At 44.2% G+C, this 14,897-nt stretch overlaps 1 protein-coding gene across 3 annotated transcripts in view; it reads right to left on the reverse strand.

Moving 5' to 3' along the window:
* The window catches only part of TTI1 (TELO2 interacting protein 1), a 52,679-nt gene that overhangs the window by 19,742 nt on the left and 18,040 nt on the right, over positions 1–14,897 (reverse strand). For all 3 annotated transcript variants that reach the window (XM_003936369.4, XM_074406509.1, XM_074406510.1), the window contains 4 exons: positions 11,244–13,586; positions 6,043–6,240; positions 2,482–2,630; positions 103–243 (listed from right to left, as the gene is read on the reverse strand). In XM_003936369.4, the coding sequence (XP_003936418.1) occupies positions 103–243; positions 2,482–2,630; positions 6,043–6,240; positions 11,244–13,548 (2,793 nt within the window). In that variant the 5' untranslated portion in view covers positions 13,549–13,586. The remainder of the gene's footprint in view (positions 1–102; positions 244–2,481; positions 2,631–6,042; positions 6,241–11,243; positions 13,587–14,897) is intronic.

Genomic DNA, 14,897 nt, shown 5'->3' on the forward strand with positions numbered 1-14,897 from the left:
AACTGCAATCAGATGAAGAGAGACAATCCAAAAGGCCCAGGTGAGCTCTGTGCCTACTAACTCTACCCTCACAACAGACCATGGCAGGTGCCGGTACAGTACCTTGAAGGCTCTGAGCACTGCCAGGGGGGCATCCCGTGTGAGTCGGTGCACGAGCGAAGGCCAGGCCCGATGAGCCAAGGGAAGCAGCTGGTTCTTGTGGGATTGCAGCACAACCACACACAGATCCAGCACATCCAAGACCTGAAAGAGACATGATTTCAGCAGATGGCATAGGCTTGAAACCAGATACCTGGGATCAAGTCGCCATTTTCAAAGAATAACATTTAGAAATGTATTAATTGGTAATTGTTTTCTGAGTGCTGACTACATGCCAAGCACTGGCTAGGTACTGAAGGGACAGACAGGGACAACACACATGTTTTCTTGCTTTCGCAGGGTTCATGGTTAGCTGGGGAAAGACCTTAATTAGGTAACGCCCAAATAAAGAGATGATTAGCAATGGTGACAAGGAGGAAAGTCAAAGGTGAAACGCAAAGAAATGAAGGGAAGGATCTAAACCACAGACTGCTGGGAAGGCTTTTCTGAGAAAGTAGCTACTAAAAGAAGACACAAAGGATGAGCAGGAGTTAGTTCTGTGAAGATTCATGCAGCTGGAACCCGTGATGAGGAAGACACAGAGGTGGAACAGAGCTTTCAGAGGAAGTGAAAGAAGGGTGGCGTGGAGCGTTACAGAGAAGAGGTAAAACGGTGCCCAACTACAAAGGGGTTTGTTAGGAATTTTTTTATTTTGTACTAAGTGCAGTGGGGAGCCATCAAAGTGTTTCAAGCAGGAAAGTGACATGATACAATTCATGTTTTAGAAAGGTCATTCTGCTGCTGAGTGGAGAAGAGACTTGAAGGGGGACAGAGAAACAAAGAGGCCCTTTAGGATGCACATGAGAGGAGCAAAGTGACGCGGCCACGTGATGGTGGCAGAGGCAGAGAAGTGAAAGGACTGGAGATCTGTTTTGGAGATGATGTGGCTTAATCTGCTAAAGGACTGGATGCTGGGCAGGGGAAGACAGTGTTTTAAAAGAGCTGCTGGGCCGGGTGCGGTGGCTCACGCCTTAGTTCCAGCACTTTGGGTGGCTGAGGAGGGCGAATCATGAGGTCAGGAGGTTGAGATCAGCCTGGCCAACATATGTTTGCAAAAAAATTAGCTGGGCATGGTGGTGCATGCCTGTAGTCCCAGCTACACGGGAGGCTGAGGCAGGAGAATCTCTTCAACCAGGGAGGTGGAGGTTGCAGTGAGCCGAGACTGCACCAGTGCACTGCAGCTTGGGCAACAGGGTGAGACTTCTCAAAAAAATAAATAAATAAATAAAGCTGCTTCGGTTCAGGTGTAGCAACTGAAGGGATGCAGGTGCCACTGAATGAGACAGGAGCCGCATGGGAAGAGAAAGTTGCGTGGCTAGGAGAGATGGAGTTCTATTACCACTACAAGAGAGGCCAAACAAGCAGCTGAGGGGCAGGCTAATTGCACAAGAAAGGTTTGGGCTACCCTCCATGTAAACTGCTATTTTCCTTTCCTTGTTTCCTGATCTCTTACATCTCAGACTCACTGAAGAGACGGCCTACCTCCCTGCCACAGGCAGCGGTCAGTAGGACGGCCAGCGCAGGCTTCCCTCCAGGTTAGATGGCCACTCATTAGCAAGACAGAGGGAAGCTGGCCAGCACAGAGCAGTAAACCCTACTGGGTGCCTACTATGTGTTGGTCCACACTATGACTGGAACAGAAGAGGTCCTGCCATCGAAGGGTGAGTAAGAGAAAGCACCATCACCCCTGGGCAAGGCAATATACTCTCATCACTAGCAGTGAGTCACCAAGGCAGTTGTGTTTCTCATTCCTGCTCGGGGGTGGGGAGGAATGTTGTTTCCCTTTGGGTGTAAGGGCTTCTCTGAGGTGATTCTGAGAGCCCTGGCCGCCACTTCTACCCCAACCCACTGTCCTGTTATTGTGGTCACTACTGTATACTTTCAGTCCTTGCTGATGGGGGTGCTGTTTGGCAAACTACCAGCAAGCCAAGATATATTAGAAAGTGTTCATTTTTTCCCTAGGATGAAAACAGAAAAAGAGGTAAGGGCTAGTGTCAGGCTTGGAAGAATGACGTCTTTAAAGTATTAAAAACTGCATCCTACATAGCTGAGAAAATCATATCCTTTCCAAAGCACAGGCTTTCCTTTTCTTGGAGATTCAGTGAATCACCAAGACTTGTGTTTTTTAATGCAGGAGACTGAGCTCCCTTTGGCATCTGAGCAGACACAGAAAGATGTAAACCTGTCACTCCACAGATAAATTCCTTTTGATGCCTTTTCCTGGCCACGACACACGGCCCAGGAGATAAGGGGAGCGATGTGCTCATCCATGTAGCCACTGCAAACCAGGCCACACCTTAGTCCTGCTGCTCCAGGACCGCAGAGAAGGGGCTGCACACTGACCTTCAGGCGGATTTGCAGATTTTTATCTGACAACAAGTGGATGCAGCGTTCCATCACGTCCGTGGCTATTTGGATCTGCAACGGCAGTGGTGGCTCCACATCTGGATGGGTGTCATTCTCCTCCACTTTGGGAGGGACTGGTTGTTCCTCTGGAAAAAGAGCACAACTGGGGACAGTGTTGTATGAGTGATAAAACACAGATACCTAAATTACTGTTCTTTATAAATTACCCAGTCTTAGGTATTTTGCTACAGCAAGCACAAATGGACTGAGACACCTCCATTCAAGAGGGAGTGGTTACAGAAACCATGGTATAGCCATGTAATGGCATTTTATGAGGTCCCTGAAATTTGTTTTTAGCATGGCTTTATTTTTTTACTTTTTTAAAGACAGGGTCTTGCTCTATCCCTGCTGGAGTGCAGTGGTGTGAACATGGCTCACTATAATCTCAAACTTATGGGCTCAAGCGATCTTCCCACCTCAGTCTCCTGAGTGGCTAAGATTACAGGTGCATGTCACCATGCTTGGCTAATTTTAAAATTTTTTGTAGAGATGGGTGTCTCGCTATGTTGCCCAGGCTGGTCTCCAATTCCTGGGCTTAAGCAATCCTCCTGCTGTGGCCTGTCAAAGTGCTGGGATTACAGGTGTGAGCCAGTACACCAGGCTTAGCATGGGTTTTAATGAAAAAAGAAATGCTTATTTCTTTTAATATTGTCTTAAAAAGACAAAAAGCATAATACAAAATTGCATACGCAGCATGAACACTGCTACATACATATGTTTTTGCATGGGAGGAAGTACAGCAAAATATTAAAAGTGACAGGGTAATGAGATAACACCTTCAATTTCTTCCCTATGCCTTTGGTCTTTTCTAAATTTCCATTAACGAATATTTAAGATAAAAAGTAGATATTTGGGAGGCTGAGGTGGGGGGATCACCTGAGGTCAGGAGTTCAAGACCAGCCTGACCAACATAGTGAAACCCTGTCTCTACTAAAATACACATATTAGCCAGGTATAGTGGCGGGCGCCTGTAATCTCAGCTACTTGGGAGGCTGAGGCAAGAGAACTGCTTGAACCCAGGAGGAGGCGGAAGTTGCAATGAGCTGAGATTGTGCCATTGCACTCCCGCCTGGGCAACAAGAGCGAAACTCCGTCTCAAAAGAAAAAAAAAAAAGCAGGGTTCTCGTGTGGAGTCTTGAGGCTGGGCAGTTCCATGACTGGCCTCTGCTCTGCCCTTCACTTTTTCCTCTCCTCTTGGTTCATCCTTTGATTAAGAACTTCTGATGGCCAGAATCAAGCCTTACTTATCTTTGTAGGTGAGGTAACAAGGGCAGCTTGGTATAGTTCATAGAGCATGGAGTTTGGTTACAGGAGGTTGGATCAAGTCTTGCCTCTACAACCTATTAGCAACTTCTTGCATCCTATATTCTCTCATTGGGGAAAAAAGGGATACAGCATGTATACCTCATATGCTATCAAGAGCATTAAATGAGATGTTATCAGCCATTATTCTCACTGCTTAGAGTGCTGCGTTGCATGAGATAGATCTAAGTTTCATTCAACAGAAACATCACCACAAGATTTGAGAACTGCATGAAACCCAGGCCAACATCCCTACCCTGAAAAATTTTCCTGATCTTCTTACAGCTCCCAGCCTCATATCCCACCCCTATTACCAGCTGTGCTCATTTCCACTGAGCATGGCACTGCTCCCTTAACTTTTTCCCATTTCAGTTTCCTCTGCTGGAAAGATAGACTCTTACAGTGGAGGCTGCACCTGTCTCTAACAGATGCTGAAAAGATGAATGAAAATGCATTTGCAGAATGCTTGGATTTCTTGGAGAAAGGGACCTCAGATATACACGGTGCTTTTATGTGCTTAAAACAAAACACTCATGTCAAGCCAGAATTGAGGCAAACATTCCTTAGAATGCCAAGTGTGTGGTGTGTACTTGATGAATGATAAGCATAAGGATGAGAGGCCTGTGGTTTTTTTTCCCCAGAGAGGAATTTGTTGAAATTCACCTATTGCAGAATGTTAGTTGAGGGATGTGGATTTTGCCGTTATTGGAAGAAGAGTTTAATTCATTCAGTCTGCTCTAAGTGAGCATCAACTAGCACCAGAAGATCCAAATCATGAAGGAATGGATTCACTGACAGTGCTCAAATTTTAAACAAGAATGGCAAATCTGGATTATGAGGGATCAGAATGCCTCCCCTGAGTCAGGCATTTCCAGGTTTGGGTGAAAGGGTGCAATCCACGAAAAGGATTGAGTTGGCTCAAGAAACACGTCTGAGAAGAAAAAGCCTGATAGATTTCTGATCAGAAAACTCTGTCCTTGGGGAGAGCAGTGACTCAACTCTGCATAAATCGTTATTTGGGTCCTCCACTGCTTCTCTGCTATTTAGAAGGAATTTGTTGTAGTGAGTTGCATCGAGCTGTTACTTCCTGTTACACTGCTGGAAGTACTGGCTTCAGTTCACCAGAGTCTCACAATGGAGATCACCAAAAGGATGGCAGGGGGTGGGGGTGGAACAAAAAAAAGGAAAAGAAAAGAAAAAGAAAAAGAAATGCGTTTTATTCCAACCTAACAAACTCATTTGGGACTCAGTTCGATTTAGGATGGTTCTGAGACCACCAAGCTCATTATGACTTGGCATTTTATATTTGCAGAGGAGATTCTAGTAATTTATTAATCCTTCCATGACCTGAAGCTCCAGATTGAGCTTGTGAATAAAACAACAGGCTAGAGCTTCAACTAGCCTGAACTCCCTTCTTTATCATATAAATTGGTAAGAAAAATACTGAAACCTCCCAGCAATAAACAAAAGGACAAAGCATATGAATAGACAATGGGCATAAGGAAAAAAACCTGTTAGGAAAGAAGCTTATAGAAAGACATTCAGCCTTGTGGTAATCAAAGAAATGCAAGATAGCGTAACAGGAACCATTTTTCACCTATTAATTGAGGAAGGTGTAAAACTGGAAATAGCCTATGTTGGTAAGGCTGTGGTGAAACCCGTATTCATCCTGCTACTCCAAAGGAAAAGTATAAACTGACACAACCTTTTTGAAAGGCAATTTGGCAAGCATTAAATTATGTTCATATCCTTGACCCAGAAATCCTACTTCTGGGAATTTAAAGAAATATGAAAAAAAAAAAAAAAAAAAAGAGAGAGAGAGAGAGAAAAGGTCACATGCAGAGAATCATCCACTGCAGCACTGCTTATTAGAGTTATTATTAAGCCAGAAGCAACCTAAATGTCCTACAGGGGAATGGATACTTAGTAACAGCTATTAAAACATTAATTATCAAAACAGCAACAAGGATAGTTGCTTATAGCTAAAGACAAAAAGGGTACACAGCTGCAAACATGTAAAAACAGGTTTGCAACAGAGAAGAAGGGAAGAAGATGACACAAACAGAATAGCTATGTTAGCCTGGTGAGGCTGAGTGCCTTTTCTTATTTCCACTCTCTCTGTAACGATGTTTCACCATTTTTACAATAATCCGTTTCAGAAAGAAAAAACCAGCTAAGCCAAATTAAACAAATTACCTTCTTCATTATCAAAATCCGAGACATTTCCATCTGCCACATCCTTCTCTTTGAGGTAGTTCAGCAAAAACTGTTCGATGTCTTCAGCTGTGGTGCTGTTCTCAAGAGTTGCTGGTCTTTGGTTCAAACGACTTTCCTCCTCTCCTAAACTTTGCTCTTGGAGGTGCCCGAGATGACCTGCGTCTGGGAACCACTGGGCTGTAAGTAAAGTGTTACAATGATCACCTTGGCTATTCACGACAGGCATTAGTACTTTATATACAGAATACGCTCTTTGCCCTGGCCTGCACAGCCCCCACAAGATTCAGTCCCTACCTGGCTCTCCGGCCTCCCAGTTGCCCATTAGCCCATTTTCCAGTTCCCCCAGTGCAGCAAGCATTTTCCTGTTTCGGAACTCTTGCATCTGCTGTTCTGTCTAGAGTCCTTCCCCTCTACTTCACATCTGGTTAACTCCAAGTCACTTTTCACATCTCGGTACACATAGAACTTGCCCAATAAGGAAGGCCCTCCCTTGACTCCCCTATTTAACTTAGGCCACTTACATGATGTCTTACATAGCACTCTGCTCTTTCCCTTTATATCAGCTCATCATATTTATTTTGTGTATCTATTTATTTGTGTGTACTATTTAGTGTCTGAATCTCCCATTAGACTTTATGTTCCATTGGTCACCAATGGAAATCCAATATGCCCAGTGTAGGTTCCAGGATCTCTATTCCTTTAACTGACTCAGTTCTAACTGCAATCATTTTTGTATGTCAGGGTTCCACAAAGGCTCATAAGAGAGCAATTTGATACTCTCAAAAATTGAAACATAAACTCTTTAAGCCAGCATTTTTTTCCAGAAATTCATCCTATTGATATGCTGAGGCATGTGCAAAATGACCTACAAAGATACTGGGTGCTCAAAGTATATGCAAAAGAAAAAATACACAAGACCGGCAAACACAACCAAGTGACGAAATTCTGAGGATGGAATATATTGCTCATTAACAGCATACAGGCTTTATAGAGCCTCGAGGACAGACGGTCTCATATTGTATTTCTGATGTAAACTGCTTCAGAAAGCTGGCCATTTTCTCTCCAAAGTCTTCCCTATTCGGTGATGCTCAAATACGTCTGATAAGTCACCACAGAATAAACTTCAAACATCACTGGGTCCAGCGGTTTTCAAACGGTGCCTTGAGGAGCCTTAGGGCTTCACAGAAATGTCTCATGGATCACAACAGGGAGGGCACCAAGAGACGGCAGGCTATGGGCATGGGTTCCAGGGTCTCTACTCCTTCAACAAACTCAGCTCTAATTGCAATCATTTTTGTATATCAGGGTTCCCCAAATGCTTTATTTCAAAAAAGGCTCTTAATACTTAGAGGAATCAAACAACGACAAATCCCACCGCCTGAAAATCACTGCTCTGCTCCAGCACCCTCCTTTTGCAGATAGCCGGGAAAAAGACTCAGATAACCTTTACCACCTGCCAATCTCCTTTTCATCAAGGAGCATCTGCACAGAGCCAGAGCAGCAGCAGATGGGAGACGACGGGCAACTGGGAGCATCAAGAGAGCAAATGCATGAGGTGCGAGCTGGAGGTTCCTATACCCAGGGAGCCATTATGACATTCTTCAAACTGCATCCCCAGTTGTCTATCAGGTACTTAGTGCACTCTAAGGGGTTGGTTCCCAACTAGTTAAAACCTGGGCCCAGTGTTTACACTGCTAAGACTAGACATGCTGCAAAGATTATTTCTAGATTCAAGGCTGGTGCCAGACATTAAAATGTCTTTGCTCATAAACGGCTTTTAAACATGAAAAGAAGCTCAACCTCACTCTTAATGCAAATTAAAACTATAATAAGGTGCTATTTTTCTCCTATTGGATTAGTGAAGATCAAAAGCTTGGTAATATACAGTGTGGCTGAGGGTGTGGCAAAACTGGCACTCTCTTACATTGCTGATGGAGTTTAAATTGGTGCAACCTCTTAGGAGAGCAATTTGATATTCCCTCAAAAATTTAAATGGAATATCCTTTAAACCAGCATTTTTTACCAGAAATTCATCCTATTGATATACTGAGACATGCCCAAAATGACCTTCAAAGATATTCAATGGAGCATTTTTTTTGTGTGTGGTGGCAAAAGACTCGAAGTGACTAAAACATCTACCAAGAAAGGACTGGTTGAATACTATGCAGCCATAAAGAGAATGCAGCAGCCATATGTGTATGGGCATTGCACATTCTGCAAGTTCTGAAGTATGTGACATACTTATTTTCAAAACTACCCTATTTTTTTTCTTGTCATGAATAATCAGCCAACCAGCAGGTGGTAATAAGCAGTAAATTAACTAATGGTTCTTGCCCTTACCTAATGCTTTTTTAGCCACTTCATGTGAAACACTATGTTCATGGTCACTCAATTTCCTAACACTCTTACTGGGTTCTTCTAAGGCCTTTCAAAAGTTCTCTGAGACCACATCTCCACACCCACCTTAGAACAGTGGCCATCAGTTAGATAATTTGATGACAAACAGAAATGACAGCAAAAAGTGCAACTCTGACTTCTGAGTGACTGTATCAACTCCTTCTGAGTACCACTTAACTGTTCAAAAAGCGAGTATATTCTGGGTTATTTCAAAACTTTCAGTAAAGCTAGTTCTAAGTCTGCTTCTGTTCTAAGAAAGCGCCACAGTCAGTCTTAACCAACCAATTTTCCTTTCTGCAAGGGAGACCCTCTCCCTCCATCTCAGTGTTTTTTTAAGCAGTACAAAGCTACACAGGAGTTTCGACATTTCACCTTCAGAGAAGACCGAAGACATCAGCAATCTAAGGCAGTTCAATTTTGAAGACCCAAATTCAGATACTTCTTGAGAGATACAGTTCACAGGGCTTTTCTTAACTTACTTTTAAGAATTTCAAATTGAAATAGAGCATAGTTCCCTAAAGCAGCACAGGTGGGATACATCTGGCCCAAAGAAGCCAGTCTTAGTCCGCATAAGCAGCCAGCCAGTCCTATGAGGGGCTCCACGAGGGCAGGCCTAGGTGGGTCTTATTCATGGCTGACTCCCCAGTGACTAGCCCACTACACAGGCTTCCAAGTGGCTGCGAAATAAAATCCAACCTCCTCTCTTGGTCTGTAAGGTCCTACCAGGATTTGTCCTTGCCCTTCTTTCCAACTTCGTCTTGCAACACTCTCCGCAGTGGCCTCTTTTCCATTCTCTAAGGACCCATGCCCCTTCTTCCCTCTCGGCCTTCCCACTTGAAATTTTTTTTTTGGGGGGGGAGACAGAGTCTTACTCTGTCGCCCAGGCTGGAGTGCAGTGGCATGATCTCGGCTCACTGTAACCTCTGCCTCCCGGGTTCAAGTAGTTCCCTGACTCAGCCTCCTGAGTATCTGGAATTATAGGAGCCTGCCACCATGCCCTGCTAATTTTAGTACAGATGAAGTTTCACCATCTTGACCAGGCTGGTCTTGAACTCCTGACCTCATGATCTACCTGCCTCAGCCTCCCAAAGTGCTGGGATTACAGGTGTGAGCCAACACACCCGGCCATTTTTTTTTTTTGAGATAGAGTCTTACTCTGTCACCCAGGTTGGAGTACAGTGGTGCAATCATGGTGCACCGCACCCCTGACCTCCCCCCAGGCTCAGGTGATACTTCTACTTCAGCCTCTCAGGTAGCTGGAATTACGGGCATGCACCACTATTCCCAACTAATTATTTTTTCAATTTTTAGTAGGGACAAGGCCTTACTATGTTGCCGAGGTTGGTCTGGAACTTCGGGGCTCAAGTGATCCGCCCACCTCAGTATTATGATTATGGGTGTAAGCCACAGTCCCTGGCCTGAATGTTCTTAAAAATCTTAAAAACAATGTCATAGCCCCATATGTGTTGATGGGCCCTTCTCATCCTTCAAGTCTCTGCTTTAGTGTTGCTTCCTCAGAGAGGCCCTCCCTGACCACTGAACTTAGTGCCTGTTACATTGAAGTGTATTTCCTTCATGGTGTTTATCAAAATCTGCAGGGAGCTTGTCTAATGATTTGTTTGTTTATCATCTCTCTTGCAGTGGCAGGGAAGTTCCATGAGTTTATTCATCTTGTTCACTGCTCTATCATTACTTAGCACAGTGTCTTGACACATGGCAGGCATTCTTGAATGAATGAATGAATAAAGGAACATTTATGTTGAATGTTAACGCTCATGCATGAATAAACACTGGAAATGGCATTAGGTACAGGGAAGTGCACTGTCCCTGCCCTAGTCACCTTCTATGAGAATGTTTCTTACATGGTCTTGGCTTTTTCAACTGACAAAGTGAGACGAGTGACCATTCCACCTGCCTCAGAGGCTATTAGCAGTACTGAGATAAATACTGGAAATACGCTCTTCAAATAAAAGGGACCCAGGTATACAGCTCATTATTTTCTCATTGAAAGATGGACTATTCAGTTGAAAGATTCTTTTTCTTCTAATTGTAGTCCAAAATTTTGCCATTCTAATAGTGGCTAACATCTCTGGCAAGCACTCAATAGGATCAAAGGGAAGAAGAGAAACTCAAATCAACTCACACAATTAAAAGGTTAAAAGGAAGTCTCTAGATCTGTTCTATCCAATATCATAGTCACTAGCTACATGTGGCTATTAAAATTAAGCAAAAATACAGAATTCAGTTCCTCAGGTGCACGAACCACATGTGTATAGTGGCAAACTGGATAGCACAGATAAAGATTATTTCTATCATCACAGAAACTTCTCTTAGTACTGTTCTAGAATATATGGGATTGAATAATTCATGTTCTTCATTAGCCTAGATACTGCTAACTCTATGTATCATCAGAAGCAGTTTGGTATATTGGAAAGAACAAAACCGTCATAAATCCTGACTTTATCATTCATTAATTGTGTGACCCTGGCTAAGGAGGATGTCACTCACCCTTAGTTCTTCTTATTTATAAAATAAAAATATTTATATTTAGTCTGCAGGGTTTTATATCCCTGGCATAGAGCAGGAGCTCAATAAATGATAGAGATTACTGAAAGTATAGAAGATAAACAGAGAAACCCCACCATAACATATGGGACTGGAGAGACAATGAGATTCAAATACCCCCCATAGCATCACCACAAACAATGCAAAAAACAAGGCTAAGCAAAAGAGGAGACCAAGTCCTGCCCCCACATCAGCATTAAAAAGGGCTCTCAATGTACCTAACGCTGCCAGCAGAGCATGCAGAACACTGACAAAGGAAGCAGCTCTCTTATCGTAAAATTGGTCCAGAGTGGCCAAGACATCTTGAACCACATCTGCCACCAAAGGAAGCAGGCTAGCATCTGAATTCCGCAGCATGACTTCCAAGACCTTTGAGGTATGTGGGTGCAAAGCCAGATGACGCAGATTTAAAGAGATCCCATTGACTAAATAGTCTGAATTTTGATTGATTAGGTGTTGCAGGGAGTCGTAGCCACAAGCATGGCAAATGTCCATCATGGTGCTGGTAGCCACCTGACTAATGAGTAGGGTTTGATCTCCAGCCTTCTCCAGTACTGGATAAAGGGTTGACATCAAAAGCAAACAGAAGTCTTTTTCTAGTGCGTATGCAAACTGGCCAATTCCTTCCAGCTGAATGCATATTTGCCAGATGTTGCTGTTCATAGAGCAAACAGTGGGACTTGGCTTTGAGAAGGCTAGAAAAGATGTAAGTTGGGAGGTGTGTTCACCAGACATGATGGCCTGGAGGCCTGGGTGCTCCATCATCAGCTCCTCTCCCATTTCCTCAGTTTCAATACAGGTAACTAAATACCAATTTTCTTGACTTGTGTATTCTTCAAGTATAGATGTCACAATCTCTCTCAGTTCCTCTGCGTTTGTTTTAATATGTTTTTCATGAAGATCCTCGACCTCCAGCCCAGCAGCCCCTGTAACCAGTTCATTAAGGATCATGGCAGCTTGCTTCCGGTAAACCACAGATTGACGGTAAAGTTCCATAAAGTGATCCACAAGCAAATAAAGGTTCCCATAATAACCAAGTAGCTGACAAACCTGCCTCAAGAGCATGAAGATCCTCTCATCGGTGAAGAAGCGGAAATATCTCCTCTGGATGTGGTTCCATGGCTGGGTGGCTGAGGTCTTCGGAGAAGCATTCAGACCATCAGAGTTCCAACGCCGCTCCTCAACAATCTTGATGTCAGCCACGTCCAGCTCTAGAACTTGGATGAGTGCTTTGGAAAGGCGCTGGAGATGGGCCACAGAGTTGAGGACAAAGTTTATTTTTGGGCCCAAGAGTTTCAGATAACCAAGCAACAAGGAAAGAGTAGAGAATTTGCCCTGGTCATCTTGGGAGGTCATTAGGCGAGGAAGAGATGTGGCAAGGGAATGCAGGCTTTCTGACAAGATGTCCGCCAGGGCTTTGTTGCCCACCACTACTTTCTGATCTGCAAAATGTCTCAGAACTTTATTGCACTGGGCTTGGACTTCAGGACTCTCATCATTGACTAGTCCCACTAAGGCCTTCAGAAGGGGATCAGCAGATTCGACCAATGATTGACTGCACTTCAAAAGGAGGTCCTCCACAAGTTCTACCAGTTCCAGCCTCACTTTCCAGTGTGGGTGAACAGAAACACACTCAATTATCTTTTTAATAAGGATAGTCAACTTGTCGCCAGTGCTTTTTACCCAGTCTGCTTCCCTGTGAACCATCAGCTCTGCTACTCTGTGTTCAACTGCAGATTTTGCTTGGACCTTTGAGATTCTTTTGAGCTGTTCATCAGCCATAATGAAGCTCACTGTCTTGTAAAAGATCTTTAGGGAAGATACGACAACTCTGTGACCTTGTTTAAAGTCTCCCGTGATCACCCTGGTCAGTGTGGTTGAGATTCCAGGTAAAAAAGAGGCAAACAAATCCCCCAGCTGCTTTTGCTCAAGTTCATCCAAGGACCTCGGATGGTCCTGACAATCACACTGCAAGAGTAGAACCTGTAAACATTTTAACGCAGCGATTTTAATTTGCTTTGATTTCTCCTGTTCTGCAAGGCCTAACAGTAAAGACACGGCAAATCCTAAACGTGGCAGAACGGAGGGCTCATAAAAAGTCAGAATGATGTCCCCGTAAGCTGAGTGCATTAAAGTGCTAAGTCCCTGGATCACAGCCAACTTCAACTCCTCGGACACAGCCGCAGGTTTTTGGGAGCTGGGTGAATACAGACAAGCAGAGAGTTCTGAAAAGAGTTCCTGGAGAAGCTCCTGTTCTTTCACACATGTTGAAGAGAGGACAAACGTGAGGCATTCCACCACACTCTGGATCAAACGCTCTCTTTTTGGACCTGGGGTCTTCAGGGTAAATCGCAGAGGGAAGAGGATGTACTGCTGAAGTTCCTGAAGGGCACTGTCACTCACAGCTTGTAGTTGTGTCTGCAGATGCTCCACATTCTCCACTGTCTGGGTCTTTGTGAGCTGAACACAGACTGGACGTAAGACACCAAAGGCCTCCTCAGGAGTATCAAAAACTGCCATCATGCAGCAGCCTTCCCCTCAATGAGGAAACATCCTGCAGGCTGGAGGAAGGAAACTGTTCAGTCAAAATGTCAAGTTCTAAGCAAGCATGAAGTGAACTTGCATTCATTCATTCAACAGACATTTACTGGGGGTCTATGTAACAGCCACTGTACAAGGCACTAGGGGTACAATGAAACTGAGCCCCCTGTCTAGTGAGGGAAGTAAATGCACAGTTACAATAAAGCCTCTTCAGGATTAGGACAGGCCTATGCTTAGAGTCCTGAGTATGGAAGTCATACCCTGAGGAAGGCAGGATGGGTCTCACAGGATTATGCTTGAGGCGAGACATGAGGAAAGAATGAACAGGAATCTGTGGACTATTTTTAGGAGTTCGGATTTTAACCTGAATGTTTCATCTTTTTAAATTGAAGTATACATACAGTGAATACAGCCCAGCAAATTTTTGAGTATGTATTGAACAATGTAACCACTACCCAAAGTAAGACACAGAATAATTCCAGCAACCTAGAAGGCTCCCTCATGTCCTTGTGGAATCGATTCCTATTCCGCCTGCCTGGAGGTAACCACTCTTCTGACTTCTATCACTACAGACTTGTTTTGCCTGTTCTTGTCACTGAGAGGTTTAAAGCAGGGGGTGAAATGATCAACTTTACGTACTGAAAAGATCCCACGGGAACCTGTAATATGGGAGAAGGATCAGAACTGGGTGAGACTGAAAGCAACACAAAGTGAAAGGGGGTGCTCAGAGAGAAAACTGAGAGAACACACTATCACAGAACACACAGAAGACAGAGTCCAGCAAGATGGAAAGATGGACAGCAGGCAGGCAAGGAGGCGAAGGAGACAGCTTTATAGGAAAGCAAAGAGCAACTCAACATCCTAGAGTCTGTCTTTTTTTTATGAAGAGAAATTCAGTCATGGGCTGACAGTGAACAAGGAGAAGGATACACAGAGGGCTTGAAGAGAGAAATAAAAGTCTCAAATATTCCCTTTGGGGAAGCAGAGCATGCTGGGAAGACATAAAAGTATGGCCCACGGGTGGTGACGTCTGAGCTGAGTTGGAGCCCATAAATGCGTGTAACTGTAAAACGTCGACATTGGATGGAGGCTTGGAGAGCCTGAGGGTCTTGTGGTCTCCCTTTTTCCTCTACTTGCTGGGGGCTTTTGAAGAGATGATAAGGAAGTGCTTGTGCTGCTTCTACTTCCAATTCCATGAATGTGTCTGAACTCAGTGACAATAGATTGGCAGGCAAGTTGTGCCCAGCAGGCGTGGGCAAGGCCTGTTCAGTCCAGAGAGAGAGCTGGTGGCAAATTTCCCCTGGGGTTAAGAGAGGCTCCAGGACTCTGAT

The sequence above is a fragment of the Saimiri boliviensis genome, chromosome 9, assembly GCF_048565385.1.
Source record: "Saimiri boliviensis isolate mSaiBol1 chromosome 9, mSaiBol1.pri, whole genome shotgun sequence".
NCBI lineage: Eukaryota > Metazoa > Chordata > Mammalia > Primates > Cebidae > Saimiri > Saimiri boliviensis.